The sequence below is a fragment of the Lepidothrix coronata genome, unplaced genomic scaffold, assembly GCF_001604755.1.
Source record: "Lepidothrix coronata isolate B3197 unplaced genomic scaffold, Lepidothrix_coronata-1.0 Scaffold144, whole genome shotgun sequence".
Lineage (NCBI taxonomy): Eukaryota > Metazoa > Chordata > Aves > Passeriformes > Pipridae > Lepidothrix > Lepidothrix coronata.
This window is the reverse complement of record NW_016690324.1, coordinates 1,853,002-1,872,611: the sequence shown is the minus strand read 5'-3', so window position 1 is coordinate 1,872,611 and position 19,610 is coordinate 1,853,002. Positions and strand designations below refer to the sequence as shown.

Genomic DNA, 19,610 nt, shown 5'->3' with positions numbered 1-19,610 from the left:
TTTATTAGGCCAACTGGTATTAGCTGGGGGGTGGCAGAGGAAGAGGAGAGCACACAAGGTCCTGGGCACAGCACACATGCCCTGGGGCATTCCAGGGGCAACACTCCTTCCCTGGTCCTGGCAGGACTCAGCTCTAACACTTCCCAGTGACCCAGGGATGGCAACACTCTGGATGCCAGGTTGCAGTCCATGTAAGAGTCACAGTGAGAACAGGAACAGGAAAACCTCTTGTGAAATCTGGCCGTGACAATTCAGCTCTCAGATGTTTGAACTATTTGTCTACTTAAAAAACACCTTATTGCTTCCAAGTAGTTCTCTCTCCATCACCTGTGCACATAGATACATATGTGTACGTACAGACTGTTATACACACACACTTGCATATACTTTTATGTATTTTTTTAATAATATATATCTCAAGCATTAGCAAATAGGAGGAATATAGGTGAGGAAAATGGCTTGTCTGTCATACAGTTAACAAGGAACAGCAGCCTACGAGCCTGTCCTCAATTTCCAGCACTTCTTTGGACCCCAGAACATTTCATGTTTATGTTCCATTCCCATTTTATGCCTCTCTCCTGTTATTCAGATCTGTTGTTTTGAACCTACAGCTCATGCTTACGTTTCCTTCCACTGCCCTGCATCCTCAACTTTTACAATCAGCCAAAGAAATACTGGGTTTGATTGTACAAAGCTCAGATGAGGGAGGGAGCACTTTGATTCCTCTGGGCACAAGGCCAATAAAAGCTTTTTAACAATGCTGCACAGGACTGGAAAAAATTGGTTACTAAACTTGCACTTCCCTTTGCAGGCTGCTGGGCTCATGCAGAGCCTTTCTGCTGTGAGTTGGTGCCGTTGGTTTTTGCCCTCTCTGGCCCTGCCTGTGTGTCACCTCTGAGCACCCCATGGAGCCTCTGAGTTTGCAGGCTCAGCATCTGAACCGAGCATCCCTGTGTCCCCACCTCACGTGGTGCAGGTTTTCTGGGAAGTTTTACCACCCCTGTGTGCCCCAGCACCCGTGTGTTTGCAGCCCAGGGGGGCTCAGCAGGAGGAGAGCACATGCCTGGATGTGCAGCCCGAGCAGCAGCACCAACACGCCCAGGTCCAGCCTCGTCCCACCCGAACAAGGGTCCTGAAGTTACAAACCACATCATCCTCAAGCTCTCCTGTGGTCTCCCACAAGTGACCATTTACATCTAAGGACATGGTTTAGTGGTGGACCTGGCAGTGCTGGGTTAGTGGTTGGACTCAACAGTCTTAAAGGCCTTTTCCAACCTTAATGACTCTGTGGTTCTACAACCTCTCCACAGTGACAATTCTGGGGTGAGCTGAAGGACTCAAGGCACGTACCTGTCCCCAGAAACCTGCAGCAGGTCATACAAGAAGCTCACAGCAGAGAAAGGCTGGATCTGGAGCTCACCAAGCACTAAAACCTTTAGTCACCCTCCTCCTCAGGACTCCAGATTATACAAGATGTGCTGAACATTTCAACCACAAAACAGTATCAACCAGTGCCTTTTTCTCCCCTCTTCCATTAAAAACATTGATGATGTTAGAAAATGTTTTCTTCCTTCCTTCTAGTTGCAGATCTCCTTTTGTTGTTCCACCCAACATGCAACAGAAGCCAATACTCCTCTCTGGCTTAATGAAATTCACCTTCTCTGAGGTTTTGCAGCAGGTAATGAGTGCTTTACACAACAGCATATGGGAGTTTTCTAGTTTTCCAGGGAGGGAAGGTATTTTGTTCTGACCCCCAGGGCCTTTAGAAGTGATATAGATCTCAGAATCATTACTTCCTTCAAAGAACAACCAAGTGAAGGTCATTTTTATGTGTTTCTAGGAACTGCATTATTTTAATTTTCCTTCCCACATGATCTCTGTTGCAGAATGGCCCCTAAAGAGCATATAATGAGAACATTCCTGGTGTAAGATCTAGAAACATTCCAGCATTCTTACATTCACTCTTGCTATCCAATTTACAGTACCTTTTCTTCAGAGGAGACTGTGAGCTTGTCACTTGATATTAAACTGCAAACCTGGTCCAGACTAAGGCTAAGAAATTCTTCTCCTAGCATCACCTCAGGGAAGTGCTGCTCTGTTCAACAAATGAAAAGAGGGAACAGAGAATTATAATGAAATCCGTGTTTTCAGTCAATGGAAGGACTACAGCATTCAGAGAACTACTCTTATTACAGCTCTGGGCACCCGAGACAAACCCACTGTGGCTGCGTGGTGGAACACAGACAGAAACCAGAGAGAGAGCTGCAGAGAGAAATCCCATGTTATTTCAAGTAGCATGAGCCCCAGGAGACAATTTCATAAATGACACCAAAGTTTCTGAAAAGCCACTAAGAGTCTTCCAGTGGCAAAGAAGATTAGAAGTGGCAACTGAGACAAGTGTGAGTGCCTTTCTAAGGCAGTAAATTATCTGGCCACCTCGAGATTCAGTTCTTGCCCACTTCAACAAGCTAGACAGCATCAGATCTGCTCAGCACCTGGATGAGAGACTCCACAAGGGTCTTGGGTATTTGCACATATTCCAAGGAAGCCCACCTTTAACATGAATCAGTTTGGGGCATATGGTCAGCAGCCAATACTGAGGAATCCCAGGGCATGGAGCTGAATCTGTGTGTCCAAGGGCTACATGGAGAGATGGGCAAGGGACATCTTCATCCCATGCACTCCCATGGGATCAGCTCTCCTCTCCTTCCACCTTTTACTTCTTTCCCCCAAATGTGTAAATGTACCCTTTCTCTTGCTCCAACCCCCCAGGACCCACCTTCCCCAGCAGCTTTTCCCCTTTCCACTTCAGCCCACAATTCTACAAGTTCCTCTTTCTCCCTTTTCTGCCTCCAGATCCCTCCATGCTGTAACTCTGGGAGCCACTTGAAAACAAAATGCATGTCACTGATTATAATCCCAAACTGGAAGAATTATGACTGAGGATCATCAAATCTGTCAAGCTTTACATCGAGCCAAAAGGCACAGGAAAGAATTACTTCCTAAAAAATAATTTCTAGGTCAACTGTGTCATTAGCCAGTTGCAGGCAATTTTAGTTTTGCAAGCATTTCTTACATATACTGCCAATTTAATCTCACCTGCCATTTCTAAGTCCCATTTAGCTTTGGCTGAAATACAGAAACATGAAGCTCAGACACTTTATCTGCAGCAGCTTTTTTCAAGGTCTAATCCTGCAGCTTTGCGAAGTTCAGACTCACGTATCCAAAAATCTCCCTCCGCAGCAAGATCTGCCTCGAGTTCTCACATCTGCAAAGTGCTTTGCCTGTCAAAAAGCAGCACCACAGGGACATGAGCTGGCATATCTTCTAGAGAGGAGCTCTTTGGAGATGGCACCTGAATGACCCCTCACCAAAGCTGGTGCTGCAGAGCTGGACTCTGGACTTGGACTTCCCCAGTCACGGATCCTACTTGGTGTAATGGGGACCAAAACCCCACAGCTAAGCCAAAGCCTCTGACTAAAAATAGTGGAGAAATAATATGGAAAAATGGTATGTGGATAAAGTTTAATACTCTGTTATGCTGGAAGTATATATAACATCTAATGAACTCTTCTGGCCTTAAATACTCGAGAGGCAGGAAACACACCCCACACAGTCAGCTGGATGCACTCTGACTTCTGGACATAATCTCATAGTCATTCATTCTGGACTTGCATCTGGCAGTAGAAATATATTTGATCTCTTGTTGTTAGTTGCAAGCAAGTAAGAATATTTACTGATTTTAATAAAGTAACTGGTGCCTGCATCAAGAAGGCTCCTCCATCTACTGAAGGGATCCACTGGCCAGAACTAAGCATTTCTCAAGTAACTGAGCTCGTGCAGACATGGAGTCTTGAGTTTGGGGACCTTCTGTCTTGCTTTAAGGCTGTTACATAAACAACATAGTGAAAAGAATTTTAATGGCATTTTTATTAATGGAGTTCCATTAACATTACATGGACTGCTGTACTAACTGGGACTTATGAAGGCCAATAAAACAACAAAGCAGACTTTCTAATTGCCAAACAACCAAATAAATATACAGTGAATGCACTGCTTGTTGGGTTAAAGATTAAACAGGGCCTGGAAGCAAGGATAATGAGATATTACAAGCAAGCTTTTATACAATTAACCATTCCTTCCAGGGTACCTTTTCCTCCAGGGGATAATACAGCCAGAGCAGCTGAAAAGGTTTTACTTTTATTTGCAGGAGAATAGGGGAGGACTCGGTGGGCACATTTTTATTCCACTGAGCCTACTTATGGTCCAATTAAGGACAAAACCATTGACAAGGAAAATTTTGCAGGACAGAGCAGGTGCCCTGGGAGACAGCAGGTGTATTTATCCCCATACAAATCACCAGAAAAGCAGCAAAACAAACTGAGTAGAGAAAACCACCAGCTTCTCCCGAGCAGAGGTCAAGGGCAGCTCTGCCAGAGGAGACTGGAAAGTACTGGGGAGTTCAGGGCTTGGGGCTGCCTGAAACAGCTTTACATTTACAATGTAGAGGAGAAATGCTGGGAGCCTTTGCCTGCACCTGCTCACTGCAACCAAACACATCCACTCTCCAGGAAACATGAGCCTATCCACCCTGGGGGTAAGTGCCCATTGCTGCACAGATCGGAGCCTCAGACTGCCTGGCAGTTTTAGCAGAGTGTTCCCACTCCCACTCACGAGATTTAATTTTGCCTAGTTCCATTTATTCCTAGAATGGAAATCCCCAGCATTGCCTACTGCTCCCTCAGGGCAGGGTCCATGGGGAGGACACCAGCGTGCCAACACCAAGCTGTTGAACAGGCACACAAAGAGCTTGCTGGGATCACACTCAGGAGCTACTCTGTGGGCTGAGATCCACAGGATCAGGGGGTTTTACCTCACAAGGAGCTCCCCTGCGACCAAACCACATTTCACAACTCGCGGCGTGACGGAAAGTTACCGGCCTAGAACCCAATAAAAGTATTCCCTTCCCCGTTCTAACACCAGAAGTATGAAGTGACCAACCAGGACGTGCAGATCTCGCTCAGACTATACAAGTTGCTGCCCCTGGGAGCAGGTCTGACCCCAGAGAAGGGCTCCCCTCCCTCACCTGCATAGGCGTTGGCCTGCTGCAGCAGCTCGGAGCAGGCGTGCACGTCGGCAAAGGCTCGGATGCCGAGGCAGTTCGTGGGATGCAGCTGGGATTGAAGGAAGTCACAGCAGTTTTTCCTAACATCCATCAGCTGCAATAAACTAGCAGCTGGCAACAAAACCTGCAAAGGCAAGAAAGGGGAATTAGAGCGAGCGACAAAGAGTGTTTGATGCACAGCTTGCGCAAATTGGATGCAATTCCCCTTCAGGGTCCCTGTGGGGGACGAGAAGGAAGGTTAAAGGCTTGGCTCTATCCATATGCAGAAGATCTCCATTCACGCTCTGAGAAATGGAAATAGCTATCCCATGCTGGGCTAAAAGTGGAGCTCTTCTCCTCACATCTTCTCCCCACAAGACCTCGAGGCAGGTAAAGGGAGGACAAGACACAAGCAACCACGGGTGCACCTGCACTTCTGGCTTTGCTGCAGGTAGGTCCTGCACCACAGATTTATTGTTTTTTCCCCTGAAGAGCTTTATACTATTTATAAGCATTGCCATCAGATTCAAAGCCCATAGCAGCCCAGCACTCCTCAAAACCCTGAACTTTCTTATTTCCAACAAAACCAATTGGCCTCTGAGCAGGGTGCCCAAATGGTTGTGTAAGAGAGGAAGTTCCCAGAAGCTCAAGCAGGTTTTAGTGACAGCAAGGCTCCCAGGAAAGATGGGGCCAACTACTCAAATTAACAGCCCTCATTTCCACTCACACAAAATGCTGTGGACACTTGTGGTTTGTTCTGAAAATAAGGTACTGCTTTGTCCCTCCAAAACTAAGTGCAGAAAATAGAGATGGAAGTGGATCAGGAATGTGACATCTGCTGGAAAAAAACACCTTTGAGGCCAGTAAGAAGGACAGGAAGTAGAAAACAAAGTCAATCGGGACATTACAGCCCGTGACATCAGCTACTTCCTTTCTTATGTCGAACAGCAACTGCAGACGTGTCTTATCCCAGACCCTTCATAGCTCTGGCTGCTTCACACATGTCCTTCCAACTGGGCATCTGTGCTCACCATCTGAGCACACATTTCCTGGAAATTACTTCCAACTCAAAAAAACCCAAGCAGCTGTTAAACAAAACAAGTGGGTTAACAGCGTTCACCTCCCTGGATCTCGATGGCACGGAAGGGATAAAGATGTCCCCTCCCTGTCCCTGCCACCACAGTCCCATTCCACATCAGGGCAGGACACTCACAACCTGCCCCAGGTCTTTCTAAGCCACAGATGCATTCCAGCTCCATCCCAGCTGAACAGCAGCCAAGCATCCACCGCCAACAGGCAACAATAAAAAGAGAAATCAATTAACCCGGGAGTCTTCTTTGGCCCAAGTCTCTTCATGCCAGGAGGAGACTAGTTTGGGGGTTTGATTAAATCAAGATAGCAATATTCTAGGTTTTTGAAACCTAGATGTGGACCACTTTCTGATTAGCTGAACAAGAGGTGAGCACCTGAGCTGCATAAGGGTTTTGGGTAGAGGAGCCAGACTCCCTGCAAAAACTCTCTGGGCACAGACCATACAGAGCTTCTTCTGTGCACCCCCATCCATCCAGCATGTCCACCTGCCAATCCAGGGGGCTGCCTACCTCCAGTGTTTGGGATATTGCCTCTAAACCAGAAGGTGCTCACTGCCATCACTAACACCACATGTGACAGCCCCTGGACGTACCAGTACTACTATTACAGCCCTGTGCTGGCTTCAGAGGGCAGTGCAGAAGGACCCTTACACCACTGAAGCCTTTGGGAAAGGGGCATTACCATATAATACTTCTCAGAAGTAGGATATAAAAAGCCTATCAAAAGATGAGTGGATTTTCTCTTTCCCATTTCCCAGCTGAGCGTCTCGACACTCATCTTGTTTTTACCAGGGAAGGCGAAAAGCAAGCAAAGGATTTCCGGGAGAACAAAGTCTGTTTCCTTTAGAAATAACAAGAGGAAATGCCCTGCCTAAACATGCAGCAGGACCAAACTGCAACCCCATTAACATCCAGGCAAGTTACTCACTTGGGTCTGGATCTGACTCTCAGTATTTGAACTCCAACAGCCGTGAAAGATTTACAGAGAGCTGGCTTCTGTACCAGATCTGCCTCCATATCAAAACCCACTCATTTCTTGAAACTATGTCAAAATTATCTGCTATTACTACTGAGACTGGCTGCTTTGCTAAATAATTTATCTCATCTATGGGGAGTGTGTATATATATATATAGATATAACCATAACCATCTAGATCACCAGCTGTCCTCTGCAGACTCGTACCAATTTCAAGTTTAACACAACATTGCCTGTGCAATTACTTCCACAGACCTTTGATGTCTCTAAACTAGAAACATCTTTCAGCCAAAAGTGCTCTGTGTCACTCTAAGGTTTATTCATTAATGCTGGACTGCAGAGACTGGGGTTGATTCCCTAGCGTGACACAGCCTTCCAAGTACCTGTGGCCAAAAGTTAATTTAGTCCATTCCTGCTCTGCAAAACTGGGAAAGGAGCATTTTCCCAGGGCAGGGGATGTATTAAAGCTCATAAGCAGCTTTGACAATTCAGTCAAATTAGAAGCCAAACAAGAGTACTGGCTGTAATCCTCAGCTGCACATCCAGGGACACAGCTGGGACTGCACATCTGCCCAAACAGGGAGACAGCTCCCAAGCACCCTCCCAGGGGAACCCGTGACCAGAGAAATAAATGGATTTTGTGTTTGCACGGCAGGTAAAGCACACAGTTTTAAATGAACTGCTCCAAACTGCACAAGTAGTGGAGATAAAACTACATTAGTGTAATGTGGCTTTCGAGTGCAAGGATGGCAATTAGGCTTTATTACTCCCCAGCTGCTCCCAGGCAGCACACGGGGTGAACAACAGAGCTTCCACTTAAATGCTCCACCTGGGGTGAAATGGCCCAGGCAGAGGCAAGTGTGACAGGATCAGGGAGCCACAAAGCCTCACCAGGAGCAGGAATGCCGGAAGCAGGCATGAGAAGGACATGGGATATAGAGATGAGAGAGAAAACAGGGGAGTTGCTGGCAACTTCCCTCCTGATCTACATTCTCCAACTTCAGACACACCGTTCCTTGATTAAACAGCGGAATAAAAATGTAGAGACACTTCCATCAGGCCCAGCATAGTCCTCTGGTACCACATCCACAAGTTTCTCCTCACCTCTGTATTAGGCCAAGCCAACTTATAAGATTTTCCATAGGTCTAAGGAAGGTCCCCCTACCCAGGAGTCAACCTTGCCATGGACCAGGACCCCCAGCACTCCAAGGCAATCCATGGCAAGGAGCTTTGGTTGCAGGGAGGAAGATAGCCCTGATTTATTGCTGAAAGGAGCTCTGCCTCACCCTGGGCTTGCACCAGCTACAATTCCAGCTTTTGGAGTGAAGAGGGGGAAGGGTGATGAACTGACCCACTTATCACCCCTTAATCATGAAAACTGCATCTGCCACACAACTCTCCTTCCTTGCTGTGAAGTCCTAAGTCTGTAGGGAGAGCTGAGGTGCAGGAGCACACTTCTGAAATGGAAATAGTACAGCTCCTGGCAAAGCTTTTTTCCTCTTTTCTCAAGTAATTTTGTATGACAATTACTGTGCCTGCAGAGCTGACAGTTTCAATATCTACTTCCTCCAGACAGCTAATTTCAGGTTTCATTCTTTCTGCACAATCCATGTCTCAAACTATGGCTGTGCACAAGGACACCCCTCACGTGGTAACACTGCACAGCGTCCGTAAGTTTAATTGGGAAGTCAGGTTAATCAGGATTTTTTCCAGGGAATCATTACAGCCTGAATGATAATGACTTTCTTAATTGGGAGGGCAATTCTCAGGCTGCTGAAAGTAATGAAGTGTCATCTTCATTAAGGATGGCTGGGACACACTGAGGAGGGACTGTATTCACTGCCTAGAACCAGAGGTCCAGGTATGTTCACAGGACCACCTTAGAGAATGAGGAGCCTCCTCCCAAATCTCCTCATGATTCAGCTCTGTTCGAGGACACCACGCTCAGCTTCCCCATCGCCAGACTTTGCTCCCATCACTCGGAGCTGGCAGGTTTGATATGAGGGTTGGAAAGCAGCAGTGCAGCCACTTCAGCTGCAAAATCAAGACCTAACTGAAAAACCCAAGTAATTGCAGTGTTAAAACCACCAGCTACTCCACACAGGTGGGGAGCAGCAGGCCCTGTGCTCTGACACGTGTTCCATGGAAGTCAACCAGGGCTGCACGTGAGCATCCATGAACTTCCCCATGACAATCACTTTACTTTTCCTTCCTTTTACAGAAACTGCATGACACAACTTCCTTCTAAATAAATGTATCAAACTCCACCTTCAAATGAATGAGATCTGTATGTCATGCATATGAATCTTTACAACCAACCCTGATGTGGGGTGCAACAGAAGAGGAACAACAGAAGGCAGTGGGGACAGAAATCCCAGCGTGGGTTTTGCTGAGATAACATGACTGCAATAAAGACAGAAGTTCTCTCTCTGCTCCATGCCTTCCAAACAAGTGGGAGGTTAAATCCCAAATGCATTTTCAGAGGTAAAATGCTGCTCAGCATAGAAGATTCTTTGTCATCCATCATCCCTGAGCCCTCCTACTGCTTCATCTACACTGCCTTGCAATCTCCCTGTAAGAATGAAGGTCCAGTAGATAAAGCAGGATTGCATTTGCTGGGGCAGTTCTCACCTACATGCCCCCAGCAGGGTTAGAAGAGAGTATTCCCTTCACATGGGCTCAGTGCTCTGCTTTACAGAGCTTAGGTGGGCTGAAAATCCCCTTTGCCTGCACATTTGGGACATAATCTTGAGGAGAAATTGGATGAACTTCCCCCCCAGGAACTCACTACATAGATGATGACTGGAACTGACTGTAAAGGCTTGGCCCCTTGTACACACATCCTTCCTCACACGAAAAACAAAACAAAAAGCACTGTGTCATTTCATTGTACAATCAGCTACAGAAATACAAGCTTAGAAAAAAGGGAGTCTCACTTCCTGAACTCATACCAGGCCTATAAAAGCAAAAAAAAAAAAAAATACAGGTTTCTATTAGAAAAGAAGTAACAAAAATACTGTAAAAAGGCTTCTTGTTGGGAAGTGCTGGGCACTGCTCAGCATTCGAGCACGCTTGGGAGCATTCATTCCTGCACTGCATGGTACCTTTGCTGCTCATCTTCTTCTCATTTCTATTCTGCTCTCATCTTATTTTGCTCACTGAAAAGATCGTGTCTTTTCATTTATTCACAAGTTTTGGTAGCTTGCCTGCATCTGCTCAGTTAATGCCATTGAGCAATCTTTTTATTTTTGCTAGTTTCTACAATGAAATTACCTGGCACCTATACCCAGAAATTGCTTCTTCCACCTACTCAGGAAGTCTGAAAAACTCCTTTAAAAAAGCACCTTTGCCCTGCTAGAGAATCAGAGTGCATGGCATGGCAATAACAGACCTCAGGAGATACCTGCTGGGAAAAGAGAAAGTCTCACTGTGCTCAAGCAAGGCTGTGAAGGAACATTGCTGAAACAACACAGGTACTTCTGAGGTGTCCTTGGGTGGATGGATGGATGGATGGATGAAGGACCCAAAGCTGTGCATCAGGAGGATGTGGTGATGCAAGGGACCAAACCTTCCTCCTAAGCTTGACACTGCTAATCCAAACCAGAGACTGCAAAGAGCTTAATTTTTGTTGTTCATGTTTTTTGCCTTCACTGATGTGAAACTTTCCAACAAATCACAGAATATTCATTTCTGTAAACTTTTCTTCTTTTGGCCACAGGTGAATATTAACGTGTTTATAGCCTTTTGTTCAGAGCAAAACACCCAGAGACAGGATCTATTTCTGTTGGTTTCATCACAAAATTATAATAAATTCCATAAAACATTTTCAGCATTAACATTTTAAACATAATAAAATTTAAACTAGTGAGTTAATCTTGCAGTAGAACAGCTTCATTTTTTAGCTTCTGTGAATTAATTTACCTCTAGCCTAAAGAGTTATTCACAGAGTGGTTATTGAAATAAATCCTGCAGTAAAAGGACCTGGTTTAATAGACTGGGAAAAAACACCATGCCCAAACCTTAGTATTCAAAACTTATGTTTTTTTTCTTGCTATCTAAGAGATGAAAGCCAAAATACAGACAGGGAGCTTACTTTAACTCCTTGTAATCCCCAGGCCACAGAAGGCAGGCTTTGGTTAGGTTTTACTAAGAAAGACAGCTTTCCAGCTGCTCGGAAAAGGGAACACCTGGACTTTTCCCAGACCTCCTGGGCAGGCCCAGGCAGAGCAGGACAGAGCCAGCTCTCCAGCCTGCACCAGCTCCCACAGCCCTGCTTACACACAGGTGCAGCTGGAGCACCAAAATACTCCCCTGGGAACGCAGCCAGAGCAGGCCCTTCCCAAGCTCCATTCAAGGCAGGCTGGCTGGGGCCAGATGGTGTCCCGAGCTCCACACGTCCCACGTGCCGAGTGGGTGCTTCTGAGCCACCCAACAACCAGCAGCATGGAAGGAAAGCACACATTTCAGAAAGCACATGGATTTGGCCTTCATATTTCCCACAGAAGAAGGGACCAGCCCAAGAGCGTGTAAATGTCGTTTTTCCTTCCTCAGTGGGAGATCCCAGAGGTCCAAGGAGCTCCACCCCAGTTCCTCACTGAGTAATGTTGTATGTCAGCTGCTGATGACCCTGACTATACAGAGCCCTTAAGTGTGGGTCACACAGCAGACAGCCAGAACAAGCCACCCACAGCTGGGTTTGAGTCTCAGCTCCTTTGTTGCAGTGGTACCTTGAAGGTCTCCTCGCTGATGGTCCTGTAGGACAACCAGGCTCCACACTCCTGCCAGTGTGACAACTGCTGGGTTGGGAGCACACCAGAAAGTCAAGTTTATAAAAGTGGAGGGCAGAAGGGGCAAGAAAAGGCCCCCACAGACTTGGGTCACGAAGCATGGCAAGGGCTTAGACTGCAAAGTGGGCACAGCCCAGGGTTTTTCAGGAGCAACTGGTCAGCAAGAAGCTGCACTGTCCCTGAGGGACTGGAGCAGAAGAGCTCACAGCAAGAACCTCATTTCAAGCAGAACTAGTCTAATTTTGCCATGTTAATTAGGTCAACAGAATGCACCCAGCAGCACTGCCCCTTTCTCTCCAGCATCGTGGACAGAGACTTGTTACCCTGACCTATGTCCAGGTCACAGAGAGGAGGACAAGGGGCTCAAACTGCCCCTTGCAAACAAAAACAGAGACCCACTGAAAAGCACGTCCACACACGAGCTCCCAGCATCCCTTCCAGAAATCAGTGCCTGAGTGCAGAGCCTTTTTCTTACCACAAATACAAGCAGAGTCAAAGAAAGAGCTTGACTAGCAGCCACAGCCACGTGACACGGCGAAACACTCTCTTCCTGAGCACCCTGCTTTATCTCTGGGCTGCCTTTCAATTACTCTTTCCACTCTTGGACAAATATTGACCTCACAGAAATTCAAGATAGAGTGCACACACAAAAATAAAAAGGAAGAATGCCCTCATTTGAACAATATATTCCACTCAAAGCTCTGCCGAACAACTCAAACTACCCAGAAGAATTTAAAAACTAACAGCCAGATTCCCCTGCCCTGGCCTTAAAATTCACTGCTTGTTTGAGTCTATTCTGACCTTCGACAGACTGACCCACAAGTCAGCACAGCTTCTTGGAAGGCAAATGCCTGCTCTTGTTATAAGAGCCCAACACAAAAGCTAAATGCAACATGACTTAAGTGCAGGGAAAACACTAAAGTGCCTCAAGACTAAACAGAGGCTGGAAGTAGCTTTTTTCAAGCTCAACCTTTTACTTTCTGCAGCCTGAGGAGATCCCTCACCCCCAAAAGGACCTGTGCCTTTGAGTTTCAAGCTTTTCACTCGGTTCTCCACGGGAAGTGCTGGACCAGACCTACCTGCACATTCTCCTCCGTGACCTCAATCTCAGCGGTGTAGATGTAATCAATCAGCTTCCTCAGGGTCTGGCCATCGACATCTTTTATCTCAATCTTCTTGGCCTTGCTTTCAGACATGTCTCCTGAAATTCAGTTCAAAAGGACAGTTACAGTTTGCTCTGCAGAACCTCGCTCCCCACACACCCAGAACATTCTCCTGCTGTTTGACTACAGGACTGCCTGGCACTATCCCTGACCATTGAAGAACAACCAGGGAGATTCCCAGAAGCCTCCTAATGCCAGCTAAAAAACCAACTCAACACTGAGGACACTAATTTAAAAAAAAATAAGTCAATAAATGCAACGAGCTTAATTTCTTGACAGAAAAGAACCTGCCGTGGGTCTCCTGCATTCAAATAAATATAGAGGTAAAAAAAAACCAAAAACAAAAAACCAGTATGTCCCTCAACAGTATAGGGACAGACTCAAAGAGATTGTGGACAAGTCTTAGAAATACCTTTTTTATATATTTACTGTAAGTATTTTTAATTTTTTTAATATATATACATATGGGTAGATGAGTATGCTGCAACAGCTGCATTAGGGTGTTTTGTGGTATACCCTACAGTAAAAGCAATGCAGTGTTACCCTCTTTCTTTAGGAAGAAGCTGAAACCTGCTCAGGAAAACAAGCACCCAGAGTGCAGCCAGCTTCTCTCAATTACCCTGCTGTAACCCATCCATCAGATACACCTTGTGTAAAGCATCCACACAGGAACATGCATTTCCTCATCTCTCACTTTCCCAGCCTCACACCTTCGGATCCAAACTTTATCCTTCCTTCAAATCCGTAATTTAAAAACAGGTAGAACTAGGGGAATAATTTCCCCTCTGGATATACAAGTAAAACCACGTGTCCGTGTAAGAGCCTATTCATGACCCACCTCCACGCCCCCTGTGTGACAGGAGCACGACAGAGGAACAAAATCATGCTGGGAGGGAGGAGAAAGGGCTCCCCAGGGCCCTTCCAGCATCCACGCACACCATGACCTCACCCAGGGTTTAATCACCAAGATCTTGAGGGGCCACAGAAAAGAAAGGGCAAAACCCCGAGCGGAAAGAAAATGATGGGTGGAAAAACAAAGTTAAACAAAGGAGAGCATGAAAAAATGTCAGTTCTTAAACCTGGGCACGAATAATCACCACTCTCAGAAATCCGGTGACTCAGTACTGCTGTGGGATTAAGTGGGAAAATATTTCCTGCAGCCTATAGGAGAAGTAATTACAGCCTACACCTCTGTGCAGTGTTTGACAAGACGTGGCTGGGCACATCAAGTGCACAGAGTCAGATGTTAAAGGGGGGTCCAAGCTTGAGCAATACCTGGATCCTGCAAATTGAACTTTGCTGACTTCATTTATGCCAATAAGTGGGTAAATAACAGGAGTGGGGTGAGACCATAAGTGTTAGAAGAGTCAAAGGCCCCAAGAAGTGAAATAATATTTGTCCCAAATTCAATTTTTAAAATTAAATAATAAAGTGTTATTCAGAGAAGCCCATGAATATAAATGTACAAGTACAAAGGGATAAGTGACCTACATTTGGGAGGCCTTCAAAGCAGGCAGGACTTTTTAATTGACAAAATGTCATCTTCACACACTTCCTCCCCCAAAAACATCCCAGACATCTCCAGAGATTAGAGGGGGCTCTGAGAACAAGCCAGTCCCCATCAGCCTTGTGGTGCTGGAGGTGCCTGCAAGGAGCCCCCCCCAAGCCCCCCCTGCACAGAGAGGAGGAGCAGAGCAGCCAGAGCCCTGTGGGACCCACAGTGCAGAGAGGAGGCTCAGCCTTGCACACCCAGGGATCGATGCAGAAATAGCTTGGAGGGACCAACCTGATAACATCATCTGTCCTTGTGGTGTTCATGTGACACAGGCAACAAAAATAAAAGCTGTGTGGGCTTCCACACCCACTAGCAAGCTGCCAGCCCTGCATACCAACAGCCTCCGCTGCCTCTGCTCCTGCCAGCCCAGGCACCGTGAGGGGGGAGTCTCACATGCTGGGCCCCACAGTCAAGTGGGATCCAACTTGGAGCGATGGAGTTCCTCCCACTTGTCAGAGGGTGGACATGCCTCTAGTGCTGTGGAGTGAGGAGGAACCTGGAGACACCACAAGTGAACCAAGGCAGGAGTTGGTGTAGACCAGGAGGAGGCCAGCACAGAGCCAGGGCAAATGCAGCCTGTGGGGCACAGCTGTGGGCAGCCAGCAGCGGGTCAGTGAAGGCATCTCACCCCACATCCCTTCAGGCAAAAAAAACACACAAACCCCAACTCCCAGGATGTCTCTCATAAGTCAGGCTCAAGCCTTACCTGACACCTCAGTTACAGAATAACTCCGAGCACTACCATCATCTCTCATCCCTAAGGGCTGTGGTGAGAAAGGGCTGCCTTGCACAGGGTGCTGCACAGACCTGTCCCTGCACCTCTGTGGCTGGGCAGAGTCAGGCAGACACAAGGGACAAGGTATGGGGGAGCAAAGGCAGGTAAAACAGGTGGAGTGGCTCCAAGCAGACCCTCTTGTGAGGACAGACTTTGCAGACAATGGCCCCTTGTGAAGGCACACCTTTTCTGCATCATGCTCAACACCTAGCAGTGCTTTCCCTGTTCCCCTCTGCTCATGAGGGCAGGGAGAGGGCAGAGCTCTGCTCTGGCACAAGATAAACTACTCTCAAAACTGTAGCAGCTCACAGGGCCATGTTTACCCAGCACTGCAGCCTGCCCTGCCTCCTACACACTGCACTCCAGAGAGGCTTCCCAGTGCTTTCACAGATACAGCCTTGCCTGCCTCCTAAGTCCCAGATGTGCTGAAGGAGAATACAAGTGCATCATATAACATAACCACAGCCTCTCACACATGGGGTGAGTGCCTTGAAGCAGCACGTGAGACCTGCAAGGAAGGGCACATGAGACCTGCCTCCTCCTTCAGCATTTCCAACATTCCAAAGGTATCTCACAGTAGCAGCCCCAGCAGCATCACTGAAATATTTGCTACCCTTTTCAAAATGACTCTATTCTTTTAAATGGACAGAAATAACTGTCACAAATTATCCCCACAGAATGGTGCCAATGAGGACCAGACACCATCCAAAATGCTACGGAAAGCCAGTACAAAAAGGGACACTCAGGAAGTGCTGGGTCTCATCTCCCCTTCAGCAGTGGAAGATAGGAATGGAAGATGTGCCTGCCCATTTTCAGCCGTCCCAAGGCTGTTTCAAAGAGGAATGCCTAACCAGAGGACAGAAGATGGTTTAGGAAAGACTCCAAGGTCATCACAAGGTCATTCATGACACCAAAGTCAGGCTCAGCTGTCAGGGACGGGGCCTGCAGAGCAAGCAGCAGGCAAAGGTGGATGAGCAGCAGGTCTCAGTTTGGTTTCCACTGTTCACAGCTTCCTGCTGATCACTCACTCACAGCATGGCTGCTGGCACTGCTGGGGGATCCCTCCAGCCCCCCACAGCCCCAGAAAGCTGCTCCTCCAGCGGGAACTCAGCATGCACAGGCAGCTCCTGCAAACACCCCATGGTGTGGCTGTCCCCGAGCCACTGGCTACATCACTGATGCAAAACTGCAATGCAAAAAAAATAAGTCACAACAACCAACTCATGTTGGAGCTGTGATTTTAAACTGTCCCTTTGCAGGGAGGGAACCCCCACAGAGCTGGAAGGAGATCACGCACTCAGTCTTCGCAAGAGAGAGATCCAGACCTTAGGAATTTGGGACTAGCCAGACTGAAAGCAAAGGGAGAACTGGTCTCTGGCTGACCCTCTGCCCCCGGGGATGTGTCAGGGGGAGGGGACAGGCGGCTGCCCAGGCTGTCACCCAGCCCAGGGGAGCTGCCGAGCAGCCACATGACCGTGGTTAGCTGATTACTGTTTAACTCACAGTGTGAGGGATTACACGGCCCAGAGAATTCCTGCATGGAAACATGAGCAGCCCTGCACCACCACCTTCCCGCTCAGATGACCTCTAAGGATCAGAGGGTTTTTCCAAGTTTTCCTTTACTAAATGTCTCACCAGGAACGAGCATCACAAGCCCTCCCAAGTCCTGCTCGAGATGCCCTGACAAACAGTTGTTTCTGAGCAGCATTTGCTCCTCTGCCTCACCACCACAGCCAACACCAACTTCAGGTGCAGCAGCAGTGCCCTAAAAAACACAAATGCTCTCCCACCTGAGCTCACCACACTGATAAAGCCACCACAGCATCACATCTCATCTCACATTCAGACATCTGTTTACACCTGAGGTTTTCCCTCCACCTCCGTCACAGAAGGGAAAAAAGCTTCCCAAATGACAAGCTCTTTCCTGAGAAATGCTGTGTTCTGCTTCCAGCAAAGCAAATTGAACTAGGTCTAATCCCAAGGCTTTTAAAAGGAAGAAGCAAGGCCTAGACTACAAGCAAATGAACATGAAACAGGGGCAAAACCCCTGTAGCTCATTTATGTTGGAGTTCAGGGACAGTAACACCCATTCCCTGGGGTGTAAAAATCATTTTCTTTGTATTTGGTTAAGTCAGTTCCTACCCTGGAGAGGAGGGCAAGGAAAAGGAAGGAAGCTAAGGAGTTCCTGACCAGACTAATTTTACTAGAATGACTTAAATAAGCTGGTCACTCTCCTGCCTCAGTATTGGCATGGCTTTCTTTGGCTTTCTTTGCTGCCCTGCCTGGGCACAGCCTTCAAAGGGCACCTGCTACAGTGATCAGGCCAACAGAGCAAGAATTTTGTCCTCCTTTTCCCTTCTGCCCTTACCAAAACATACCAGACTGCAGCAACACACCCTGCCAAAAAGCAGGGCTGCTAAAACACACTGGGAGCGAGAGAACAACGGTGTTATTTCAGGCAGCAGAAAAAAAGTGCCATGGGAGATTAAACATCTGTGACTGCCAAATCAGTATCAGCAGGGCTGAGCCTTGAAACTACAACTCCTGTGCCAGCTACTTCTTTGATGTGCACCATGAACATTTAGGGCACTGCACACGTGCTTGATGTTAATAATGTTTTCATGACCCACGGTCTTGTTAGGGGGAATAAAAATAACCAAAAAATCAAGTGAGCCAAACCCCATAGTAAACCTTACTGTGGCCCACGTGCTACCCATGCACCCCACAGCCACACAAGCACCCCACACCCATACAGATTCCTCAAGGAATTAGTCAAGGATGACCAGCATCATCCATGAAGTTTAGCAAACTGCAGACCTATCTGTATCACTTCTCTCTTGAGGAAACCCTCTGCCTGTGCTGCAGCTCCTGACAGAGACACAGCCTGAGACCTCAGGATTGCAATGGCCTGTTCAACCCCAGAACAGTGTGTGGTGTCAAAAAGAGTACCTGTAAACATGGCACAGAAATAGGGGCTGCAGGCTGCCAGGACCACGCGGTGGGCTTCCATTTCCATGGTCTCAGCCACAATCACCACATCACAGAGGAGCCTCTTGCTGGAAAAAACACCAGAAAAGACAAAGGTCATTTCAGAATTCCTGGTCAGGCAAAAAGCTACATCAGTATAGCCTGAAAAAGTAAGTGGAAGACCCACCACCACAGACACGGCACCTGAGCTTCTGCCAAATCCCAGTGCAAGGTCCTCTAATCCTTCAGCTACCAGCTCCCATCACTGTTTGCCTACAAAGCAAAGCCTGAATCCTACTGATGCTGCAGCCCTGCCTGTGGTTCTGCTTTTCCCAGGAAAAAAAATGGAAGTCAAACTAGGCATACACACTGCCCAAAGAACAAAGGATAAGGGGCTCCTTCCACCTCTCAAACATGTAGGGCTTGGAGAAGGCACAGAAGAGCTTAAGAGTTTGGGCACTACCTGGAGCCAGGCTCTAGTAGATCTGTAAGAGAAGGGAACACCAGCAGCACTTTGGTCTTTCCACAGGGGAAGGGTAGAGTGGAAAATGCAGTGATTTCGGTACTTCCTTCCATGCTTGGCCCTAAAGAATGTGACCACCAAAACATGTCCTGGCATTGATGAGCAGAGAGGCTGCCTCTGCCATCTGCCAGAGAGGAGGTGTCAATCACTGGAGTTTATCCATGGGCATGAGGACTTCCTTTACCTCAGGAATTAGCCTGGGATTAAGAGTCACTGGAATAAAGAACCGGGTCCCAGACAGAAACAAAAAAAAAAAACACCTTCTAAGCTCCCCCACTGACTCATTGTACAGCTTTGGAAAAGTCACTTCATTAAGGAGTGACCTTTTCTACTCGCCCCACGTTGGTCCTTTGAGGATTCATTAGTTAATGTTTGCACAGAGCTTTGCAGATGCCGACAGCAAGAAGTGCTCAGCCTCCCAACAAGTTGGTTTAAGATGCTTAAGCATACAAATGCAAACTAGGGGTGTTCTTTTCAAATGCCAAGCCTGAAAAAGGATCAGTGTCTGTAAATCTAGATGTTGCCTTCTCTTCAGAAATGCTTATCTTCACACTGAACTTCGTCTTTAAGAAACCTCATTATCAAATAAACATACACAGAGTTTCTAATGGACTAGGTATGCCTAGTATGTGAACAAAACAGCTGTGAAACAGAGGGTTAAAGTTGGAA

At 47.2% G+C, this 19,610-nt stretch overlaps 1 protein-coding gene across 4 annotated transcripts in view; it reads right to left on the bottom strand.

Annotated features, from left to right (window-relative positions):
• KLHL3 (kelch like family member 3) overlaps nucleotides 1-19,610 on the bottom strand; it is a 58,133-nt gene that overhangs the window by 16,085 nt on the left and 22,438 nt on the right. For all 4 annotated transcript variants that reach the window (XM_017827869.1, XM_017827871.1, XM_017827872.1 and 1 more), the window contains 4 exons: nucleotides 18,401-18,507; nucleotides 13,038-13,159; nucleotides 5,087-5,249; nucleotides 1,986-2,095 (listed from right to left, as the gene is read on the bottom strand). In XM_017827869.1, coding sequence (XP_017683358.1) covers nucleotides 1,986-2,095; nucleotides 5,087-5,249; nucleotides 13,038-13,159; nucleotides 18,401-18,507 — 502 coding nt within the window. The remainder of the gene's footprint in view (nucleotides 1-1,985; nucleotides 2,096-5,086; nucleotides 5,250-13,037; nucleotides 13,160-18,400; nucleotides 18,508-19,610) is intronic.